Source organism: Typopeltis vanoorti, chromosome 1 (genome assembly GCF_054136105.1).
Source record: "Typopeltis vanoorti isolate ZY-2024b chromosome 1, IOZ_Tvanoo_1.0, whole genome shotgun sequence".
In the NCBI taxonomy this organism is placed as follows: Eukaryota; Metazoa; Arthropoda; class Arachnida; order Uropygi; family Thelyphonidae; genus Typopeltis; species Typopeltis vanoorti.
The window spans coordinates 104,156,831-104,182,081 of record NC_143549.1 but is presented as its reverse complement, the minus strand read 5'-3'; the positions used below and the strand labels follow the sequence as shown (position 1 = coordinate 104,182,081).

Below are 25,251 nucleotides of genomic sequence, written 5' to 3'. Positions count from 1 at the left end.
TGGCATAAATGGATACTGTTCTGTAGATACCGTAATAGTGGATATTATAAATATAAGAAATGTGTATGGCATGAATATTTCTTTAATTCAGAGTTTAATTAATTAAAAGTTATGTTTAATAACTTAAACATAACTTTTAATTACACTGACCAGGCATGCAATCAGGAATATACATCCATACCTGAAGTATAAAAAGCTATCAGAAGCCTGAAATGTGGAAAGGCAGCTGGAGTAGATGATATTTGACCAGAAATGCTCAAGTATAGAGTATAAAAGTCTTACAGTGGCTGCATTGCATAGTTCAGAAGGCTTGGACAGAAGGACGGATTCCAGATGATTGGAGTAGAGCTCTCATAGTACCCATATATAAAAAGGGAAATAAAACTGAATGTGAGAATTACAGAGGTACTGAGTGTTCCTGGTAAGATTTATGCAAGTATACTTGAGAAACGGTTCAGAAGGATTGTGGAAGAGAAGCTTGGTGAAGAACAAGTTGGATTCAGGCCAAATAGAGGCTGTCAGGATCAGATTTTCACTTTATGACAAATAGTTGAGAAATCATGGGAATATAACAAAGATCTGTATTTAAGTTTTGTAGATCTGGAAAAGGCATATGACAAGGTGCCAAGAGAAAAGCTATTCAAAACGCTACATTTTGTATGGTGTCAGTGGGGCATTATATCAAGCAATACATTGTCTTTATTTGAGTTGTAAGTGAGCAGTTAGAATTGAAGGAAGTACAGGAAGATGGTTTAATGTTAAATCTGGTGTCAGACAAGGATGCACATTATCCCCTCTGTTATTCATTATCTATATGGATCACATTATGAAGGAAAGTGGTATTAAACTTGATCAAAATTGGAGATGTTAATGCCAGCTGTTTGCTTTATGTGGATGATGTTATACTTCTGAATAAATCAGCTACAAGTCTGTAAGATTCCCTGACTAAATTGAATACCATATGACTGAATGCCTCCATACCATATCTATTACTGTTGTAATAGATATGGTATGGAGGTCAGCAATAACAAGACAAAAACAATGAAAATAGGCAGAAGCTTGGAAAATATCAACTGCATTGTGAATGGAGAACCTATAGAACAAGTAAAGCATTTCAGCTACTTAGGCACGATTTTTAGTGAAGATGGTAAATTAAATATGCAAATAGACAACAGAATCAACAAAGCTGATATGGTAGAAAGTCAACTGAATAAATTTTTATGGAATAATAACCTCCCTCCCTCCAACACACTGACATAATGGTCAATTTTAATGTCTCCTCCTTATTCACAAATGTCCCACCTCAAATATTCCTTAGATCTCATCCAAGCCAAATTTCCTCCCAATATCTCATCTCTATTTGAGTTCACCATGAACTCAGGCTATTTCATTTGTCAAGGAAAATTCTACAAACAGATAGAGGGGACAGCATGGGTTCTCCACACTCTTCACCCCTGGCAAACTTCTTTATGGAGACTTTTGAAGAAAAAGCACGATTCAGCCCCTTAAATTCAGCCCCACAAAAGCCCACTGTCTGGCCATGATATGTGGATGATGTGTTCGCTATTTGGCCACATGGCTTAGATACACTCCACAACTTCTTAACACACTTAAACAATTAACACCCCAGAATCCAGTTCACCTTGGAAAAAGAAAACAACAACGGTCTCCCTTTCCTAGACACTGATTACATGCCAGCCTGATGGATCCCTGTCTTTCTTTGTTTACAGAAAACCAACCCATACAGGTAGATACATTCACCAGCAATCACCCCCCCCCCTCACAAAAATATGGGATTATAAAAACCCAATATAACAGGGCTAAATTAATCTGTTCAGATAACAATGCCCTTACTACTGAACTTAAACATATCTTTAGCAACTTCTTAGGCAATGGCTACAATTCCCACTCCCTCCCCAAAATTAAAATCAGTTAATTACAACTATCCCCCCCCCTCCCTTCCTTCATAACAGAGATTACACTAAATCTATCACCATTCCTTATATTCGGGGCATGTCTGAAAAGCTAACAAAAAAAATCCTAAAAAAATATGACCTGACGACCTGTTACAAACCATATAAGAAATTAGCATCCCTTAACCGATCTACCAAAGACCAGCCACTTTCCCCTAGACCTGGAGTATACCAGGTCCCTTGCAGTTGTAAACTGTCCTACTACAGCCAAACTGGCAGGACTGCTAATATCAGGATATCTGAATATAGTCTTTATATTTGGTTTCTCTACATCATGGTTTCACCAATACAGCCACTCAGGACTTGCAGACCATGTACTTGATACCCACCGCAGAATACGCTGAAAGAAAGTCACTTTACTACACCGCAGCAAATATAAATATGAAAGATTATTCCTGGAATCAGCCTGAGCTCTAAAAAACTTGCAAACCTCAAAAAATTTGGGTGCATGGGACTGCCCAAATTTGGGAAGCTTGCATCCTAAGAACATCAGCCCAACAGCCAAGACAACCCAATTTAGCTCACTAGGGAGGGCACCTTTAGGACTCTAGGACCAATGCCAGTTGGCTTCTTCAGCCTCATTTGCTTGCTGTTAGTACCTGTGTACACATATCATAGTTTTATGTTCCCAGAAGATGGCAATTGCCGAAATATTGGAAGGTATTGATTAAAGTGTTTTAATTAATATTTTATTATACATTGGTATTTCCTGAAAAATTTAAAGTCATGAATAACCAACGTATAAGTTTATATACAAGATAGGAAGTTAGTACTGATGTAAGTTTTTCATGTAATACTATCATATCCTGTACACCACTTGAGGATACATGTCAGGAATTTGATGATGACATAACTTTTAAATAGCATTAAAGTTTAATTTAAAAAAGAAACTTTGTGCTCTCCTTGTTGCAGTATTTCTGTTTTTAATTAAATGTATATGTTACGCGCAAATTGTGAAATCACACACTTCACGGAATGCACAACACTTTTGCTCATTCCGTGAATTGTGTAGAATTTTGCACAATTCATGAAATGAGCAGAAAACGTAATTCTCAATTCATGAATTGGGTGCATCTCGTGATAAACTAGTGAAGAGCATTTCTTATTCATTGTTGCTGAAAGTTGTCTCGCGGCTTATATAATATGTGACGATTAGGTTTTAAACATCCATATTTGTTAAATTTTAGATCCCTACATCCAAAATGGAACCTAACCTAACCTAATCTAACCAGTTAGTCAAGTGTTACAGTAAATTTGTACCCTAACATCAGAATTCCTTTCATCGTATTTAATAAGGTTAGTTTCTCATTGGCATGAGTTGCACGACCCGCGGCTTATATAATTATGTGACAATTAGGTTTTAAACATCCATATTTGTTACATTTTAGATCCCTACATCCAAAATGGAACCTAACCTAACCTGACCAGTTAGTCAAGTGTTACAGTAAATTTGTACCTAACATCAGAATTCCTTTTGTCGTATTTAGTAAGGTTAGTTTCTCATTGGCATGAGTTGCACGACCCGCGGCTTATATAATTATGTGACAATTAGGTTTTAAATCCATATTTGTTACATTTTAGATCCCTACATCCAAAATGGAACCTAACCTTAGGTTAGGTTTAGGGCCCAATTCATGAAATAAGCAGGAAATGTAATGTTCATTTCATGAATTGTGCAAAATTCTACACATTCCACGAACTGTACAAGTGCGTTATACAGTTCATGGATTGAGCAAAAGTGTTGCGCATTCCGTGAATTGTGCGATTTCACAATTTACGCGTAACATATATATTGCATTTTCAGCTTGTTCTAATATTTAAATAAAGATTTATTGTTACTCTTGCAGAGAATAGACAGTATTTATTTTAAATTTTGTTTAGCTACATAACATGTTGGATTAGTTAGTCCCCATGATAAAATTTCTGTGTAGTGCCTCTCTCTCTCTTTTATCTCAAAAGTACTGTACTTCTTTCTGGATATGCACAAGCTTTCTTTCTTTCACTCTATCAAAAGATTAATATGTTTTTGCTTATCAATATATATATAATTGCCAGCATTCATTTATTTGGTACTAAAATTTTAAAAGAACCGTCTTATTCTCTTTTTTTTTTTACTTCTATGTTGTTATATTATTTTTAATTCCAGTGCCTTTTCTGACTTGCTTGTTATTGTCTTGTTCAATTACTGCTCATTTTAAGTGAAGCAAGCCTTTACACATCATTTAATCACTTCCACAACTTTTGATTAATCTTCTAATTAAAAAAATATTGTATAGTATACCATATTTTATTTAGTTTTAAGAGAGCTATATCAAATTATACTACTGCCCATCATTAAGTCTCTGTCTAATTAGGAAGCTGACTTGTTATCACCAGCTGTATCATTCACTTTTTCCTTCACCTTAGGCTGACTGATTCAGGCTAGCTGTTTATCACTTGTGTCTCCTTTATAATTGGTGGTGACCAATTATAAAGTCAAGTGACTGCCAAAGTTTTCATATTTAATTCATTATGAGTAGGTCACTAAGTAACATTATGTTATTGTAACATTTTAAAATTTAAACATTAATTCTGGAGTTTAATTTTTATAATTTCACTCTTCTAGTTTTCTTCTTTTTACATTTCTCCCATTATTGTTTGAAATTACACTTGTTCATGTTGTTGCTTTATGTGCTCTATATTATTCCTACCAGACCTTTGTGTTCTGTCATCATATTCATCATTCTTTCTTTCATTCATTCATTCATTCTATATCCTCTTGTTTCCTTTGTTTACTGATCTAAGCTACAGTTTTCTCTCCAAATTTATCACTCTTCAGTAGAAAATCATGTTGTCTTGGCTGTAAAATATTGGATATTTATAAGCCTTTTTTTATTTATTTTTTCTTCAAGCACAGTGGTATCTCGCTAATCCAAACCTCTTTAGTCCAAACCCTCCAGTAATCCGAACTGTGCTTTGAAAGAAAAAAAAAAGTTTTATTTATTACTTATTATTTTGCTTGCTATTATTTTTATTTAATAATTATTATGTTAACTATTATTATTTATTTATTATTATTACAATACAGTATAACTACGGTGATACACAAAAGAGGAAATTCAAAACATTCATAATTTGGTTAAAAATATAAATTTAGATGTTGAAATTTCACAAACAGATATTACGGAATGGTTTACGCAATGGTTTAAGTGAATTTGAAATCAAATCAGATGCTGAAATTATAAATATGATGCTACAAAATGAATTAGAAGATGATGACGATGACGATAAAGAACTCGAAGAAAAAAAAAGTAAAACATCAAGAGGCAGTTGACAGTTTTAATATGCGTATAGAATGGGCTAAGAAGAATGATACGCCATTCCACAAAATTTTATTGCTAATGCAGCTCCGAGAAGAACGCATACGAAAAGTTTAGCTTCCAAGAAGCAAAAGAAAATCAGTGACTTTTTTACAAAGAAAAAAAAACTTATTTTGTGTGTTATTTTGTGAAACTTTTTTTGTGTGTTGTGTACAAGGAAATGATATTTTTTACCGCAATTAAGTATATACTGAACTATGCAATTTTATTAAATCAGAATCCTCAACAATACAGGTACATACAAACTAAATTTTTTACTAAAATAAACTTGTGTACTGAATTATTTTTTAAGTTTTACATTACAGTATAGCACTTTTTTTTGTATCAGATACTTCATTTATTTATAGAATTAAATTGATGTACCATTAGAATCTCATTATTTTTGTCTTAAACACTAGTTATTGTTGTCTCTTTGGGGGGAAATTCGCTAATCCGAATGAGCACGGTTTTTATTAGTTTGGATTAGCGAGATACCACTATAGCAGTATGCATTGTTAAATCATGGCAGTCAAATTTTTTTATGCTATTATGTACTAGTTTTCTTTGAAAAAAAAAAAAAGAAGAAGAAATGTGTTTTTTTTTTCTTTTTTATCCTTTATTATTGCCTTTTTGCTATTGCTTGCAGTATTTGGATGTTTTCATCCATATCAATATGAATTTTGAATTTGATTTACACTTCTATCAGTACAAAATCTAAAAATTTTTATTGAAATATAAAATTATATTGTGACAACAGAATCTAGTTTAGTCTTTAGCTATTCCAAGTCTAAAATGCTTCATAATTGCTAGCTGCCAATTACTGTATTATCTGTGTGAAGGGGGGGTGTGATCCCAACAGACCAATTAGAGCTTGTTTTGAGAGTAAGTTCAGGAAATTATCCAAATGAAATCCACTGAACTTTGTGCTGTAATAAACTATTTCTCTGTTCTCTAAAGATTTTCTGTAGTGAGCATTTACTGTAATGCATCCCTAAAGAAAATCTTTTAATCTTTAGTTGGATTGTGCAATTCAGAATTTCTTCATAATTTTTTCTCATCAGAAGTAATGCCTCTAATACATAATGATTGTATTCAGATATATTTGAAGAATAAAGTGATTATATGAAGACAAAAGCAAAGTATTTCTCAATATTGTTCAGTATGAAATATTTCCCTGTGATTTGAAATGTGTCAACAAGTTTCACATTTAAATTTAATAATAAAATAAATAAATAAATAAATATCACTGTCTCAACTTGATTTACAAATATATTGTTTATTCCAGATGATAATTCTGTAAGAATTGGTCAACTAGAAGGTGAATTAATAACTTCCCATAATCCTTCAACAATTAAATCATTGCTAAATCAATTGAGAGCAGCTGGGAGTTCTAAACCACTTTGGACATTAAACAAAAAGGTTACTGCAGTTTGTTATTTGTTAATTAATAATTCAGTATAATTTATGGCTTGTGGATGAGAAATTTCTGCTAAGTAGTAATTGTATTATTTTGTATAAATAATTCCATACTCAAAACAGAAATTGAATTTCAAATATTTAGTGAATATCATCATCCAGGATTTAAGTATATTTAAAAAAAAAAAGACTGTTCAGTAACTCTGTGCTTCACATTTATTAATTTCATTTGTTTTTCACAGATTATGTATAAAAAAAGCAGAAAATATTTTTACTAAGATTTTTATGAGCAGAATTTTTTTTTGTCATGTAACCAGGATGACATGAAAGTCGGGTACTGGGACAAACTCCATATTAGCAGAATTCAGGATAGACACAGTCAATGTAAGAAGTAGCAACAGAAAATCAGAACTGGTAGATGAATGAAGTTCCATGTCAATATAATTGCAGTTACTGAAAAAAAAATAAAATCATGAGATCCTGCTAAATAACAATTATAGCATTCTATATTCAGGCAATAATAATGTGGGAAAGGAAGAAGTTGCTGTAGTATTCAACACTAAATCCGAAGACAATCTTCTTGAATGGCAGACAGTATCAAGTGGAATGGACAGACATCAAAATGAGAGATTGGACAGTGAAGCTTATTTGTTCCTATGGTCTCACAGAAGGTTTTAGGAGGAAGCAGAGGGATTTCTTGAGTCATTAGATGAAGGTGGCTGATTTATAAGGAAAACTAGATCGCAGTTGGAATTCTGAACAGTAGGGTTGGAAATAAATACCAGATAAACAGAAATAAAGATAACATAAATACCAGATAAAAAGTGGAATGGACAGACATCAAAATAAGAGATTGGACAGTGAAGCTTATTTGTTCCTATGGTCTCACAGAAGGTTTTAGGAGGAAGCAGAGGGATTTCTTGAGTCATTAGATGAAGGTGGCTGATTTATAAGGAAAACTAGATCGCAGTTGGAATTCTGAACAGTAGAGTTGGAAATAAATACCAGATAAACAGAAATAAAGATAACATAAATACCAGATAAAAAGTGGAATGGACAGACATCAAAATGAGAGATTGGACAGTGAAGCTTATTTGTTCCTATGGTCTCACAGAAGGTTTAGGAGGAAGCAGAGGGATTTCTTGAGTCATTAGATGAAGGTGGCTGATTTATAAGGAAAACTAGATCGCAGTTGGAATTCTGAACAGTAGAGTTGGAAATAAATACCAGATAAACAGAAATAAAGATAACAGACTAATATTTTGTGAACATTTAGAGAAAAGGGCAAAGCTAATAAATAATGGTAAGTTCTGCTGGATTTCTATTCAGGACATGGGCTAGTCATTGTTGATACCATTCAACATAAAAATGCACACAATTTTTCGAGTTGTGATAGACATGTCCCACATCCATCAAGAATGGACAAACCATAGAACAAGTAAAACATTTCAGCTGTTTAGGTACAATAATTATTGGAGATGACAAATTAAATATGGAAATAGACAAGGCTGGTATGGTGAGGAGCCAGTTTAATAAATTTATGTGTGATACAGAGAAATTGGCCAAAACACTAAACTTGCAGTATACAAGGCAGCATTCAAACCAATTTTGACTTATGGGTTAGAAATAACACTTGATAATAAAGAGTCAGATATGAGAGTTCTGAGAAAAAATATGGGAGTGAGCAGATGGCATCACAAGCAGAATCATATGAAAAATTAGGATATTAAAGATTTCGTTAGCATTCAAGAATGTTTGAGCATAGCTAATGTAGTTAGTAACTTAAATGAAATGGGAGAGGAATAGTTAACAGAACAGGTGTTTAATGCCAGGATGTCATGAAAAAGATCTGCAGAAAAAACAAGATTGATTAATGTAGTAGATTGATCTATATGATTTGATGCTATTGGAGTCTTGAAAGATAAACTAATTTGGAGGAATGTCAATGGGAAGCAATTATTATTATTATGTAACACCTCCAGGGAGTCCAAAGACTCGAGGGAGGGCATCTACTCTATGAGTTTCCATCACCAACACTTCACCAACAGCAGCTACCTTCATCATCTACATCAACTACTGCTGACTACCAGCACTAGTATTTTCACAGACAATTACAAACATCCATGCCCAGGTCAGGATTCGAACCCGTAGCCTTTTGGCTGGAGAGTGGATATGCTAATCACTTGGCTAACCAGGCTGGCATAATGAAAACTTTTTCATGTAGTACTAACATAGTGTCCTGTCTGCCCCTTGAGAGTACTTATCAGGAATTCAATGATGAATTTTTGAAATATAAAAGTGTATTTCTAGGAGTTAAGTGAAAATAATACTGAGAATGGAATAATTGGATTAAATGATTATTATTATTATTAAGAAAGACCTCCAGGGAGTTAGAGACTCATCGAGGAAGGCCACATACTACACACACACCAGCTATCATACTTATTCTTGAATTCATTCACACTGCTTGCACTCACAACATCCAATGGCAATCCATTCCAGTTATGCACCACCCTCTGAGAAAAAAATCTAGCCCTCACAATCCCTTCTTGGCAGCCTTCATTCTCAGTTTCCAAGGATGCCCTCTCGTCTTTTCCCCACCCTCCGTAAATTGAAAAATTCGATCAATTGAAATCCTGTATGACCCTTTCAGAAGTTTGTAAGGCTCAATCATATCACCCCTCTTTCTCCTGTTTGCTAGTGTCTGCAGTCTACAAATTCTCAATCTGTCTTCATAATCAGTATTCCACAATCCTGATATTATTTTTAGCACTCTCCTTTTTACTCTCTCCAATATATCAGATTCACAACAGAAACCAGGAGACCAGACCTGCACACAATAGTCCAAGTGAGGTCTTATCAAGGCTTTGTAAAGAGGCAAAATAACATCCTTATCTTTACATGTGAACGTTCGTTTCAGCATTGCAATTATCTTTTGAGTTGTATTTGCAATCTTTGCCACATGGCCCCTAAACTTCAACTTCCTATCTATTAACACTCCAAGATCCCTAGCCTCATCAATTTCTTCTAGCCTAATCCCACCAATATAATACGACATTGGATATCTAATCATGCCGAAGTGAATCACTACATTTACTGACATTGAACTCACACCCATTTTCCCATGCCCACAATTCCAGCCTATTCAAATCATTCTGCAAAGACTGCATATCAGCAGCATTCCTGATTACCCTGCCTATCTTTGCATCATCAGCAAATAACTGTAGATCGCTTGTCAAATCCTTCCCAATATCATTAATGTACAGATTGAATAACAGTGGACCAAGCATTGATCCTTGTGGTACACCACTTGTTACCTTAAACCTTGCAGACTCAGATCCCCCATATACCACTTTTTGATATCTGTCAGTCAGCCATCCTCTTATCCATACTAATATTGTATAACCCAAACCCATTTTCTCCAATTTATGCAGCAGTCTGCTGTACTGTATTCTGTCAAAAGCCTTAGCAAAATCCAAAAGTATCATGGTGTATCCATTCCCCTTGTCTAGTTCAGTGATAACATTATCATAGAATGTGAGCAAGTTTCTAAAACATGACCTTCCCTTAGTAAACCCATGTTGTTCATTGCAAAGTAGAGATTCATTGTCAACCCATTTCAGAATGTGAGCCCTAACAAATTTTTCCAAAATCTTCACCACCACTCCTGAGATACTAATTGGTCGATAGTCAGATACATCAGTCTTTGCATCACCCTTGTGCAATGGAATTACCATACATTCCTGTGGAATCTTCCCTGTTCTGAGACTCATATTAAACATCCTGGTCAAAGGAATGGCCAGTTCAGCTGAACACCCTTTTAGCACACGTGCCGATATTCCATCAGTCCCTATTGCTGAATTCTTATTCAGTTTGTGCAACAGCTCTAATACCTTGGCCTCACACACCTGCATTTCTTCATCTAGTGAAGAGGTAACAGTGAGCTCAATTAAGTATTGTTTAAATGCTTCCCATGCACTGTCTTCTTTCCATTCAGCAACCAATCCCATTCCACTGAACTCGGTATACTCCTCAGTTGGTCATATTATAATGTTACTTAAAACTTGCATTTTTGCCATGTTACTGTGCCTGCTTTCAGTGTCACACTTAGTTGAAATAATTGTGCTTTGCATTACATGAAAAGGCCATGTAATAATAATACTTTATTTTTAAGAGTTCCATCTGTGAAAGGAACTATAAACACATTTCTGGTGGAAAAGTTTATACATTGGCTATTCATCACTGTATTTTTTAAGAAAATTACAATGTAGACTAATGACAGGAATGGTCCTAACTATAATAAATTTAATTAATATTTCCAAGATTTCGGTAAAATCAAATTGCCATCATCAGAGAACACAGTACAGTATGTGATATGTGCATGCAAGCTAACAGTGGGTAAATGAGGCTGAAGCATGGCAATTCCAAAAATTCCTAAATAGTGTCTCCAATAGGCTAATATGTGGTCTTGGCTGAAGTTCAGAGGATGAGTGCTTCCTAAATTTGGAGCAGTTTCATGCAATCAAACTTGTTGAGGTTTGGGTAATTTCTTAAGGCAGATTCTAGGAATAATATCTCATATTATTTGCTGCAGTACAGTCAAGTCGGCTTCATCCAGCATATCCAGTAGGTGTCCAAAGCATTGTCAGCAAGTCCTGAGTGGCTGTAGTGGTGCAACCAGATGTAGTCCTTGTGTTTACAATTCTGATATTGGCTATCCTGCCTGTTTGGCCATAATAGAACAATTTGCAACTGCAAGGAACCTGGTAAACACCTGACAAAATTAAGAAATGTGGCTTGTTTTGGGTTAAGCAGATAAGTAATGCAATTTCCTGTATGATCTGTAAGTGGTTGTAATGTTGTATCTTTTTAGGATTTTCATTAGTTTTCTGAAGTACCCCTCTGGTATATGGAATGGCGATAGTTTAATGTATTCTGTTCAGGAGAGAAAGGGAAGTGTGTGTGGTTTTGGGATTTTAATATTTTCGAATTTGGTGGGGACTGTGGCTATTGGCTAAGAAGGTGGGCATTGTTATCACAACTATTTAATTTTTCCCTGTTATATAGGGTTTTTATATAACATATAAAAACCCTATATAAATGTGTTGCCACATAGAACACCAGAAATCATTCTGCAGCAAAATTGAAAACAAAAAACAAATTTCAAACTGGAAACAAGCAAGGTGAAAACCAGAAAAAATCCCAAATATTACATATTACACATAAAATAATCATATAAACAAGTAATCCTGATAAAATGGAGTGTTTTCTCTCTTTCTTTTCATAAAGAGAAATTACAGTTGACCCTTGAACAATGCAGAGGTTAGGGACACTGATTCCCCGTGCAGTCGAAAATCTGCATATAATTTTTGACTCCCCAGAAACTTAACTACTAATATCCTACTGTTGACCAGAAGCCTTACTGATAACATAAACAGTCAATTAAAACATATTTTGTAAGTTGTGTATTATATACTGTATTCTTACAATAAAGTAAGCTAGAGAAAAGAAAATGTTATTAAGAAAATCATAAGAGAAAATACATTTACAGTATTGTACTGTATTTATCGATACTATATGTTTACTTCATCTGTTTACAAGATGAATCGTCTGTCAGTACCTACATCAATATTGTCTTGTATGATACAAAACACTGTAGATGTTATACGTATTACTTATGCTAGACATCAAAAATTAAAAGATATTTAAAAAAAAAAAAATTCATATTTAGTTGTTGAAGGTTTTTCACTTGGTTATATTATAGATTGAAGATACCAAGAAATTATATACTTGGTTTAATTCATTATCCAAGCGTAAGTAAACAAAGTTTAATTACGCTTGTGCCTGAAGTATCTTTCAGGACTGGGACAATTCGTGGCAAAGGTGGTATGACCTCACATCACTTGCCTTTAGTATCCCATAATGCAAAGCACATCTCTTTGCAGACATGTATAATGCTATGCATTATAGGAAGGATCACTACCCAGACTGGTTTCAACAGTTATTGAGGTCTCATCAGTGGGAGCCAGACCTGAAGGTGAGATACCAAGGTTGAAGTAATGCAGAAGTCATATTTTCCTATATGTAGTGACCCTTCCCATAATGCATAGGATGCATGTCCACAAAGAGATGTGCTTTGCATTATGGAATACTAAGGCAAGTGATGTGAAGTCATACCACCTTTGCCACGAGTTGCCCCTGAAAGATACTTCAGGCACAAACAAGAAGGTTTAACACCAAAAGAAATTCATTTGAAGTTCATAAAAGTTTATGGGCACTCTTCTCATTTTCAACAATTAAGAAATGGACTGCCAAGTTTAAACATGGCCGTACCAGCCTTGAAGATGATCCTCGTGAAGGACATCCAAAAAGTGTAACAACACCAGAAATCATTGATCAAGTACACGATATGGTGTTGGATGATCGGAGAGTCAAAGTGCATGAAATTGCTGTGACTATAGGCATTTCAAAAGAATGCATAAGATATATTTTGCATGAAGAATTGCAAATGAGAAAGCTTTGCACAACATGGGTGCTCCACTTGCTCACAGCAGATCAAAAACGCACTCACATGGAAATCTCTGAACAGTGCTTGGAGCATTTTAACAAGAATAAAACTGATTTTGTGCATCGATTTATTACTATGGATGAGACTTGGATTCACCATTACACACAGGAATCCAAACAGCAGTTAAAACAGTGGACAGAAGCCGTTTGTTCAGTGCCAAAGAAGACAAAGTCGGTTCCATCAGTAGGAAAGGTCATGGCATCGGTGTTTTGGGATGCTAAAGGCATTTTGTTTATTAATTATCTTAAAAAGGGTAAAGGGGTGCTTAAGGGTTAAAGCTGAATAACTGAGAGGAGAAGCTTAGCCTTTAAAGGAATGCGGAGAACCAACCAGTACTTCTGACCTAATGTCCAATCCTCACCTTCTCGTGGTGCACCCTGCTGGGTATCTACCTGGATACTAAACGAACGAGGATGTGCTGGCAATTTGGGATTTAGCCGAATAAATTGTAATTCTTATTTGCTTAAACCAAATTACAAAATGATGGTACAACATGACAAAATTTCATGCTGACTGGGATGTCGCCTGGTTAAACAAGGCCCCCATTGTTTTTGACAGGAATCAGGGCGAACAGCCAAAAGTCAGCTACTGGAACAATCCCTAAAACACACCCCAACTCAATATCACCAGAGTTAAAGATTGGTACTATCAACATAAGAAGCGTGAATGGCAAAGAAATTTAGCTAGCTGAGCAATTAGATAAGTACCAGATCGACATAATAGAGGTGACTGAAACAAAAAAGACAACAACTGGTGAGATCTTTCTGAGCAATAAATACAAAACATTATATTCAGACAATGACAATCAAGGAAAAAGGAGTAGCCATTGCATTCAACACTAAATACAAGGCTAATCTTCTTGAACGACAAGTCTCAAGTAGAGTAATGTGGACAAATATCAGAATGGGAACTGGACAATGAGACTTATTTGTGCCTATGGTCCCACAGAAGGTTCTACTAAGGTAGAAGTGGAGAAATTTTTTGATGCTTTAGATAAAGCATCTGACACAATGAAAAAGTAAAAGTTGATCCTTGTTGGGGATCTAAATAGCAGAGTAGGAAATGATTGTGAGACATACAAAAATATATTGGGAATATTTGGAGAAAAGAGCAAAGCTAATAATGGCAAATATTTGTTGGATTTCTGCTCAGGACATGGTCTGGTTATTACTAACACCATGTTCCAACATAAAAATGTGCACAAATTCACAGGAGAGAAGAGGCAAGAAATAAGAAAAGTCTCATTGACTATGTTATTGTTGATAGTGATGCAGGACACCAGAGTGTACAGAGGATTTGAAATTGGAAGTGACCACTATTTAGTCTTCAGCAGGATAAAATTGAATTTCATATTGAAAAGAATAACATGTAAGAAAGTTTTAAAGTGAATTAAAGTTGAGCAGCTCTCAGATGTGAACTGTAGACTAAAATACACAAAGATTATTAAAGAAAAAATGAAAGAGTTTGAGAACAGGAACCAAACTTTAGAGATTCAGTGGCAAGCCTTGAAGAAAACCTTGATTGATTCAGCCAGAGAGGCATGTGTTGAGGTTGTGTGCAAGGATAGAAAAATCAGACCTCCATGGTGGAGGTCTGATTTTTCTATCCTTGCACACAACCTAGAAAGAATATCAAAAGTTCCTTGGCAAATAAGTCAGCTTGTGCTCTTAGAGAATACAGAGACAAGTGTATGAAAGCTAAATAATGTGTAAAACTAGCTAAACAAAAGTCATGGGAGGACTTTGGCAAGAACATAGAAAATAAATATCAAGAAGGTGGCAAAATATTTTGGAGGCTGTTGAAGAAGCTTCGAAAAGGAGTTAGAGATGATAAAGGTGACATAAAAACGGGAAAAAAAAGATATCCTTGAAGTATGGACTGATTCTTCGAGAAATTGCTAAATGAGACAAGCAGTGATGGCACAGTCGTAAAAAAAACACTCAACAGGCATACAGTCAGGAATACATATCCATACTTGAAGTAGAAAAAGTCATCAAAGGCTTAAAATATGGAAAGGCAGCAGGAGTAGATGATATTCGACCAGAAATGCTGAAGTATGGTGGTATAAAAGTCTTGCAGTGGCTGCACTGCATAGTTCAGAAGGCCTGGACAGAGGGATGAATTCTCGATGGAGTAGAGCTCTCATAGTACCCATATATAAAAAGGGAAATAAAACTGAATGTGAGAATTACAGAGGTATTTCCCTACTAAGTGTTCCTTGTAAGATCTATGCAAGTATACTTGAGAAACAGTTGAGAAGAATTGTAGAAGAAAAGCTTGGTTAAGAACAAGCTGGATTCTGATTCTAGTAGCAAGACTTATACGTTGGTTAGACATAACTGGTAATTAGTTTACGGAATTAACAACGCATATAAAGTATATTAATTAAAGGTAACTTTAATGAATAACTTCTATATTTCGGCAACGTCACATTGCCATCTTCAGGATCATAAAGATATGGTATGTGCACTCAGGAACTAACACAAAGCAAATGAGGAAGAAAGCAAGAAACTAATATTGTTCCTAAAGTCCTAATAGTGCCCTCTTTCGGGCTAATTTGGTAGTCTTGGCAGTTGGGCTGAAGTTCTCATAATGAAAGTCTCCCAAATTTGGGGCAGTTTCATGCACCCAAATTTGTTGAGGTTCGGAACGTTTTTTAGAGCTGATTAAGATTCTTTGAATAATCTTTCGTATTTAAACTTGCTGCGATGAATTATTTTTGTTTTCTTCCAACGAATTTTATGGTGGGTATCTAAGGCATGGTCTGCCAGCCCAGAGTGGCTGTACTGGTGAAACCGGATGTAGTCTTGGTGTTCTGAAATCCTGATATTTGTTGTTCTGCCTGTTTGGCCAAAGTAGGACAATTTGCAGCTGCAAGGGACCTGGTATACACCAGGTAGGTCTAGGTGAAGTGGTTGGTCTTTGGTAGAGCGGATAAGGGATGCCAACTTTTTATATGGTCTGTAACAGGAAGTAAGGTCATATTTTTTGAGGATATTGGTTATTTTCTCAGAGGTGACCTGGATGTAGGGGATGGTGATAGACTTGGTGTAATCTTTATTGTGGAGGGGGGGAGGGGGATTGTGGTTTACAGGTTTTAGTATTTTTTGGATTTTATTTGGGTTATAGCCATTGGCTAAGAAAGTGTTGAGGATGTGGTTTAGTTCAATAGTCAGGTCCTTGTCATCTGAGCAGATTAATTTTGCCCTGTTATATAGTGTTTTTATTACCCCATATTGTTGTGAGGGGGGGGGGGGGGGATTGCTGGTGAATGTATCTGCCAGTGTGGGTGGGTTTTCTGTAAACAGAGAAAACCAAAGATCCATCAAGCTGGCAGGTGATTAAAGTGTCTAGGAAGGGGAGGGTGTTGTTTTCCTCTTTTTCTAAGGTGAACTGATCTCTGGGGTGTTGGTTGTTTAAGTGTGCTAGGAAGGAGTGGAGTGTGTCTGAGCCATGTGGCCAAATAGCAAACACATCATCCACATAACAAAGCCAAATAGTGGGTTTTTGTGGGGCGGAGTTTAAGGCTTTCTCTTCAAATGTCTCCATAAAGAAATTGGCCAAGGGTGGGCAAAGTGGTGAACCCATGGTTGTCCCCTCTATCTGTTTGTAGAACTTTCCTTGCCAAACGAAATAGCCTGAGTTCATTGTGAACTGAAATAGGGCTGAGATATCGGGAGGAAACTTGGCTTGGATGAGCTCAAGGGTTTCTTTGAGTGGGACATTAGTGAATAGGGAGGAGACGTCAAAACTGACCATTATGTCAGTGTGTTGGAGTGTGAGGTTTTCTATACTGGCTTTAAAGTGGGCTGAGTTTTTTATGTGTGATGGTGTGTTGCCAGTGTAGTGTGTGAGCATTTTGGCTAAATGTTTGGCTAATTTATATGTGGGGGAATCAATGCCATCCACTATGGGATGCAATGGCACATTTTGTTTATGTATTTTTGGGAGTCCAAAAATACATGAACAAAATGTATTTTGTTTATGTATCGGGGGGAATCTTCAGCAGCTCTAAAAAACGTTCCTAACCTCAACAAATTTGGGTGCATGAAACTGCCCCAAATTTGGGAGACTTTCATTATGAGAACTTCAGCCCAACTGCCAAGACTACCAAATTAGCCCGCAAGAGGGCACCATTAGGACTTTAGGAACAATATTAGTTTCTTGCTTTCTTCCTCATTTGCTTTGTGTTAGTTCCTGAGTGCACATACCATATCTTTATGTTCCTGAAGATGGCAATGTGACGTTGCCGAAATATAGAAGTTATTCATTAAAGTTACCTTTAATTAATATACTTTATATGCGTTGTTAATTCCGTAAACTAATTACCAGTTAAGCTGGATTCTGGCCAAATAAAGGCTGTCAGGATCAGATCTTCACTTTACGACAAATAGTGGGGAACTCATGGGAATATAACAAAGATCTCTATTTCAGTTTTGTAGATCTGGAAAAGGCATATGATAAGGTGCCAAGAGAGAAGCTATTCAATACGCCACAGTTATATGGTGTCAATGGGGCATTATATCAAGCAATATTTAGTCTTTATTTGAGTTGTAAGTCAGCAGTTAGAATTGATGGAAGTACAGGAAGATGGTTTAATGTTAAATCTGTACATTATCCCCTCTGTTATTCATTATCTATATGGATCACATTATGAAGGAAAGTGGTATTAAACGTGATATCAAAATTCGAGATGTTAATGTCAGCTGTTTGCTTTATGCAGACGATGTTATACTTATCAATAAATCTGCTACGAGTCTGCAAGATTCCTTGACTAAATTGAATAACTGTTGTAATAGATATGGTATGAAGGTCAGCAATAAAAAGACAAAGACAATGAAAATAGGTAGAATTGTTGAAAATGTCAACTGCAATGTGAACGGAGAACCTGTGGAACAAGTAAAACATTTCGCAAACTTAGGCACGATTTTTAGTGAAGATGGTAAATTAAATATTGAAATAGACAACAGAATCAATAAAGGTGGTATAGTAGGAAGTCAATTGAATAAATTCATATGGAATAAGAGAGATATTAGTCGGAACACTAAATTAGCTGTATACAAGACATGTTCAAACCAGTTTTAACTTATGGATCTGAGAGTTTGGTCAGAAGTAAAACACTTGACCAAAGACTAGAGACCACAGATATGAGAATCCTGAGAAAGATTAGAGGCATGAACAGATGGCATCAGTGGCAGTATCATAATAAAAACGAGGATATTAGGATAGAACTTGACATTGTCAGCATCCAGGAACGCATTAGCAGAGCTAATCTCAGGTGGTATGGTCATTTAAACAGAATGGGCGAGGAAAGATTGTCAAAACAAGTGTTCTCTGTCAGGTTGGCAGGAAAACGACCCAGAGGAGGACCAAGATATAGGCGGTTTGGTATGGTACAAAATGCCTTAGACGACAGAAATATAAGATTTGATAATATATAGGAGTCTTGACAAGTAACAGACTGATCTGGAGGAAAATTGTAGATAGGAAGTTTGTAATGATGTAAATTTTTCATGTAGTACTATCATATCCTGTACACCCCTTGAGGGTACATGGCAGCAATTTGATGATGATGTTGAAAAAGGTAAAACAATAACCATGGAATATTATTCCGATCTTTTAACCAGACTAGACAAAAAAATTCGTGAGAAAAGAAAAAGACTCGGTTTGCAGAAGAAATAAAATCATCTTTCATCAGGACAATGCACCTGCCCACAATTTTGGCAATTGGAAAATTAAAAGATCTGCACCATGAATTATTGGAACATCCACCCTATTCCCCAGATTTGGCTCCCTCTGACTTCTGTCTCTTCCCAAAATTAAAACTCTTCCTTGCTGGTCAGCATTTTTCTTTGAATCAAGAGATGATTGCAACTGTAAAGGAGTATTTTGCAGATCTTGCTGAGAACCTTACAGGGACAGGATAATGGAGCTGGAATAGTAGTCTTATGGGAGATTATGTTGAAAAATAAAAATAATTTTGAAATTATAAATTGTTTTTTTTTTAATTATTATTATTTTATTCAGGCCTCCATGAAGTCAAAAGACTCATCGTGGGAGGTCCTTCCTAAGAAACGCAAAGTCTATCAAGACTCATCAAGGGGTGGTCCCCCCCCCCCCCAAGAAACACAAAGTCTGTCATACCATTCCTTAAACTCATTGACCATTCTCGCTTTCACCACTCCATCAGGCAGTGCATTCCATGGTTCAACCACCCTCCATGCCAAGAAACCACTCCGCACCCTCTTACTCATAGTTTCCTTTCGTAACTTCCAGGGATGGCCTCGGCATCACACTTCCTGCTGTTCAACCAAGCGAAAGAACTCCCCAATGTCAACCCTGTAACCACCTCTCAACAGTTTAAAAGTCTCAATCATATCACCTCTCCTTCTATCCTCCAAACTCTGCAGTCCACATTCCCTCTCATTGTTAGGCCGAGAACTTTTCTGACCTCCCTTGTACATGTTTTACATAAACACTGTTTTGTATATTGCTGCTTTAATGTTTTGACTAATTTCTCTCTTATTCCATATATTGTTATTTGGTTGATTTTCTACCATGCAGCTTTGCTATTTCAATTTTCATAATTTGCCATCTTTACTAAAAATTGTGCCTAAATAACAGAAGTGTTTACTTGTTCTGTAGGTTTTCTGCTGAGCACAGCTAATATTTTCAACATTTCTGCCTATTTTCATTGTCTTTTTATTATTGATTTTCATAATAAATTTTTTTCAGCAATTATTCAATTTAGTTTAGGAATCCTGCATTAGAATTATGCTAGATTTATTTAAGAGTATGACATCATCTACATAAAATAAAGAGCTGAGTTGAATATCTCCAATTTTGACATCAGATATGCCACTTTCCTTCCTAATGTGATTCATACAGATTATGAATAACACTGAAGATAATATATGCTCTTGTCTCGCACTTGATTTTACATCAAAACATCTTCCTGCAACTCCTTCAATTCTAACTGCTGACTTAAAAGTTGAGATTATATATTGCTTAATATCATTCCCTGTTTACACCATACCATTCTGACTTGTGTGCTCAGTGTTTTCTTAACCAAGTTCTCCATTACTTTCATTTAATTACTTTTCATTTACCTTCTAGTTTAGCTTACATTTTTCTGTGTATTTTCTCATGGCATCTGCTGACTTTCTTCCTGGACTTTCTGTATGTTTTTTTTTTTTCCCTCTGTACTGTCTCTTTGATTTCTTGAGGCCACCATGGACGTTTGGATTTTCCTGTCCTTACCAACAATTTGTTAGTGTCTCCCACTTATCAACAAAAACATTGATTGATTCATTCATTAGCTGAATCAACCAGTCTGTCACTAAGTTTCCATGGTTTGATTCTTGTTTTCAAACTCTTTTTTTTTTTCCCTAATAATATTGGTATGTTTGAATCTATAGTTCTCTTTCAAAAGCTACTTGACCTTGATTATTTTTAAAACTTTTGTGTGTATATTAGTTTGGATTTTCCTGTCCTTACCAACAATTTGTTAGTGTCTCCCACTTATCAACAAAAACATTGATTGATTCATTCATTAGCTGAATCAACCAGTCTGTCACTAAGTTTCCATGGTTTGGTTTGATTCTTGTTTTCAAACTCATTTTTTCCCCCTAATAATATTGGTATGTTTGAATCTATAGTTCTCTTTCAAAAGCTACTTGACCTTGATTATTTTTAAAACTTTTGTGTGTATATTTTTCTCTTTGTTCCAATTCATTTTTATCCTGCTTAAAACTAAATGGTGACTTTCTATTTCACATCACCTGTGGTTTGAATACTCTTTGGTTATGAACCATTGTAAAGATTATCACTATTAATGATAATCATTGAAATGCTTATTTTTTGTATCTTCTCTCCATGAATTTGTGTACAACTTTATGTTGAAGATGATATTAGTAATGATTAGTCTGTGTTCTGAACAGAAATCCAGCTTGGACTTGCCATTATTATTAGCTTTGCTATTTTCTCCACATTCTTCTAAAGCATTTCTTTGTCTGGTATTCAGTTCCTACTCAGCTGCTTTCTGTAATGACTTGGAAAAATTCCTCCACTTCTTCTTTAGTAGAACTTCTCTTGGACAATAGGCACGAATAAGTCTCATTTCCATTTTGATGTTTTCCTACATCACTGTACTTAAAATTGCTTATTGTTCAAGAAGATTATTGTGTTTAGTGTTGAATAATCTAGCTACTCTTTCCTTTCCCTGATAAGTAGTTGTTATTTGACAGAATATTGCCTGCTTTTGTCTTTGTTCTGGTAACACCAATTATGTCACTATAGTACTTCTCTGATTCTTCTGTCAGTTCCACTTCTTTTCTGTTGATACTTCTTAGGTTGATGGTGCGGTCTGTCTTGATTTCCACTGGTGATGAGTTTGTTTCAGTAGCTGACTTTTCATTGTTTTCTCTTGTTCCCTGACAAAACAGTGGTCACCTTGTTTTTTTTTTGTCAGAGAGAACATTTCAGCTAGCATAACATTTCATGTTGTACCATCGTTGTCTTTTAGTTTAAGTCAAATTAGAATACAGTTTGGTTGGATAAATCCCATATTGCTAGCCCATCCTCTTTCATTCAGTATCCATATAAATATTTGATAATGCCACGAGAAGGTGAGGATTGGGCATTTGGTCAGAAGCTCTGCTCAGTTTTGCACATTCCTTAAAACACTATGCGGAAGTCTCCTAGTTATTTGGCTTTAATCCCTTATGCTTGTTCATGTTTTTTTTTGTTGTTGTTTTTTTATATGGTATTCATTTTTTATCCTCCTCAAAACTAAATGATCAGTTGTTCTTTCAAAATCATTATGTACTCTGTGATAAATCAGTGTGAATATATCACTATCAATAATAACAAGATTAATGAGACTTTCTTATTTCTTGTGTGTCTCTTCATGTGAATTTATGCATATGTTGGAACCTAGTGTTTTTAATGAGTATTTCATCTCCTGAACTGAAATCCAGCAGCTACTTATTATTATTAACTTTGCCAATTTCTCTATATTTCTATATGTCTGGTGTTGATTTCCTACTCTAGTTTTCCTTTTCTTTATGTCAGCTACATTTGCAAATGAAAATTCCTCCATTTCCTTAGTGGAGTCTTTTGTAAGATGATAGATACAAATAAGTCTCATTGTTCAGTTTCCCATTTTGATGTTTGTCCACATCACTCTATTTGATATTGCCTGCCCTTTAAGAAAATTGTCTTCATGTAAGTGTTAATTACTATATCTGCTCCTTTCTTCTCTTGATCATTATTGCCTGAATATAACAACTTGTGGTTGTTATTTAGAAGAGTCTCACCTATTGTTAGCTGTTGGTATCACCAGTTACATCACTCTAGTACTTCTGTAATTGTTCTTGCCAGTTTCGTTTCTTTTCTGTTGATACTTCTTACATTGATGGTACCTCTGCTGATGTTAAATTTGAGTATGAGTAATACTACTAATTAGTTTAAACAGGTGAGAATTTTAGCAGTTTGGGCAAGAAATAATGGCTTCCATTTCAGAGTACAGATTGTAAAGTTATGCACTTTGAAATAGAAAAGTTATATCTTACATAAATAGCACTGAACTGCAATAAATTCATGATGCTTGGTAATTGGAGGTGATTTATTTATTTATTCATATGGAGTTTCCTCCCTTTTCTTCCCCATCCCTATTGGGGCAAGTCGAGCCCCCCCCCCCTCATGGAGGGTTAAGTATTTATGGCTGTAGATCCGTGTGTGTTCACGGGGCTGGTTTGCCTGCTTGCGAGATGAAAAACCCCAGATAAACTGGGGGGGAAACCCTGCTGTCCATGCCCAAGACTGGCTAACTTGGCTATGGCTGAGGAAGATCCTTAAGCTCCTCACGTCAGCGACAAGAATCGAACCCAGGACACTCCTTCCCCAGACATATGGTTGCAAAGCGCAACGCCGCTAGGCTAACCGTGCAGACATTGGAGGTGATGATGAACAGTATTGAAGTTAAGAGGACATATTGCAAATGTGGACAGAATAACTCAAAGGATGTTTAGAAACACAGTGGCCAGGATAATGAAGTTATTATCCTGCTTTATAATGCTTCAATATGACCAAAATGGGACTATTCTGCACAGATGTGGTAAGGTGGAAAGGCTCCAGAGATGGATTTATGGAATGATCCCTATAAGCATCTGTGAGTTTAGTTGATAGGCTAAAAGGGTATATGATGAAACATGTGAGTTATAAAGAGGTTTATAGACTAATAATTATGATTTTAGTTCTTATGATCTTGTTGTACTATATTCTTGTGTAATGGTGTAGTAGTATGATGTGCCCCTAGAGATCATGAGGACTAACATTTTTGCTTGGAGAGTGATGAGTGAGTGGAATGGGTTACCAGAGACAGTCATGAGTATGTTGCTGTGAATGAGTTAAGGAGGCCTAGATAAGTATTGTGTGAATAAGTAGTATAGGTCACCTATGATGATGCTTCAGACTTCATGGAGATGCCTGTGTAATAGTAATATCTACTTGTATTATTTTATTAAAAAGAAAATTTACTATACTTTATGGAGAATTTTTGATTCTCCATTTTTATTTGAAGCCCAATTTTGATAAAGTTCTAATCAAAATTGGACTTCACTAAGTTTTTGTAATTATTTATAACTTAAACAATGTCGTTTAACTTTTATAAAAATCTTTTTTATATAATAGTGGGAATTACCACGATTTGTACAAGGATTTTTGAAAACAGCGGCATCCCATATTGATGAAGAATTGGTGTACATATTATTAGCTAAAGCTCTCCATCTTCTGAAAATAAAGGTATGCTCTTGATTAATACTTTAATAAATATAATATACTCATTTCATCATATCTTATACAGAAACCCAGACTAGTAGTCTAGTAGTTTGTAGTTTTTGAATAGATGACATATGCTTTACTGAAATACCAATGCAGTCCTAAAGGATCACTGATATTACATGCAGATGATCTAACAGGCATCCCTCTACTGTGCAATTGCTAACAGTTAAATAATCCAGGAGTTCTGCACTAAAGATCCATTAAGTATGGTAGACACTGCAGTAGCATTCAAATGTAACTTCCCCCCCCCCTTTTCAACCTGTAGGTTTCAGAGCAGAGATCTGTCCACTCAACCAACTAGCAGCTGGACATGCCATTCCACCCTTTCTTCTATTGGAATGATTACCCAAGTGAAGTCAGAAAACTGCACTCCACACCATTATGAATCTTCCAGAATCTTGTCCTCTTGAAATTGTAAACATAAAATCTATAGAATTGTGAAGAATGACTTATCAGACCCCCCCCCCCCCAAATGATATTCTTTTACCTTGTGAACAGGCTGTTGCCTCTATACTGATTGAGCTACGGAGGCTCCCGCATCAGCTACTTACTGCTCCATTAATGTGCATTTGTGAATTCGATGGTGTAATGCATAATGTAATATAAAGACCTGGGTTTGATTCCATCCAAAATGTGAGGAACCTCTATCTAGTCTCTTTCAACTAGAGGTGAGTTAGCTGGTCTCCAGTACCGTTGACAGGGTGTAGCATAGAGGCAGCCTGCCTCACGGCGCGGCTTAATAAGGGTGCTCGTTCAGCCATATTGCAGTAGGCTCTGGGTGTGGAAAGAAGTTTTTCCAAGCTTAAATGATTAAAAATTATTTGCGAACAGCAAATAATTTAGCAATGACCCAAGAAAGATTGGTTGATCTAGCAACTATATCGATAGAGGGTAACATAGCCTATACTTTAAAGAAGAGCTTATAAACAGTTTTATTGTGCCAAATCCCTAGAACAAACAATTAATATTATTATGTAATCGTTTTGCATTAATGTTTCTCTTTTATATAAAAACAAAATAGTAATTGGAGATCTAATCTGGCAACAGCCCTGCTGGTCTCATATGGAGGTGGGGGGGGGGGTTTCACCTGGAAATTCGGAATTTTCATCCCCAT

General features: G+C 35.6%; 1 protein-coding gene across 1 annotated transcript in view; it reads left to right on the top strand.

Annotated features, from left to right (window-relative positions):
- IntS8 (integrator complex subunit 8) overlaps window positions 1-25,251 on the top strand; it is a 307,298-nt gene that overhangs the window by 164,819 nt on the left and 117,228 nt on the right. Inside the window, exons 14-15 of the mRNA XM_090392448.1 lie at window positions 6,597-6,730; window positions 23,988-24,098. Of these exons, the coding sequence (XP_090248574.1) occupies window positions 6,597-6,730; window positions 23,988-24,098 (245 nt within the window). The remainder of the gene's footprint in view (window positions 1-6,596; window positions 6,731-23,987; window positions 24,099-25,251) is intronic.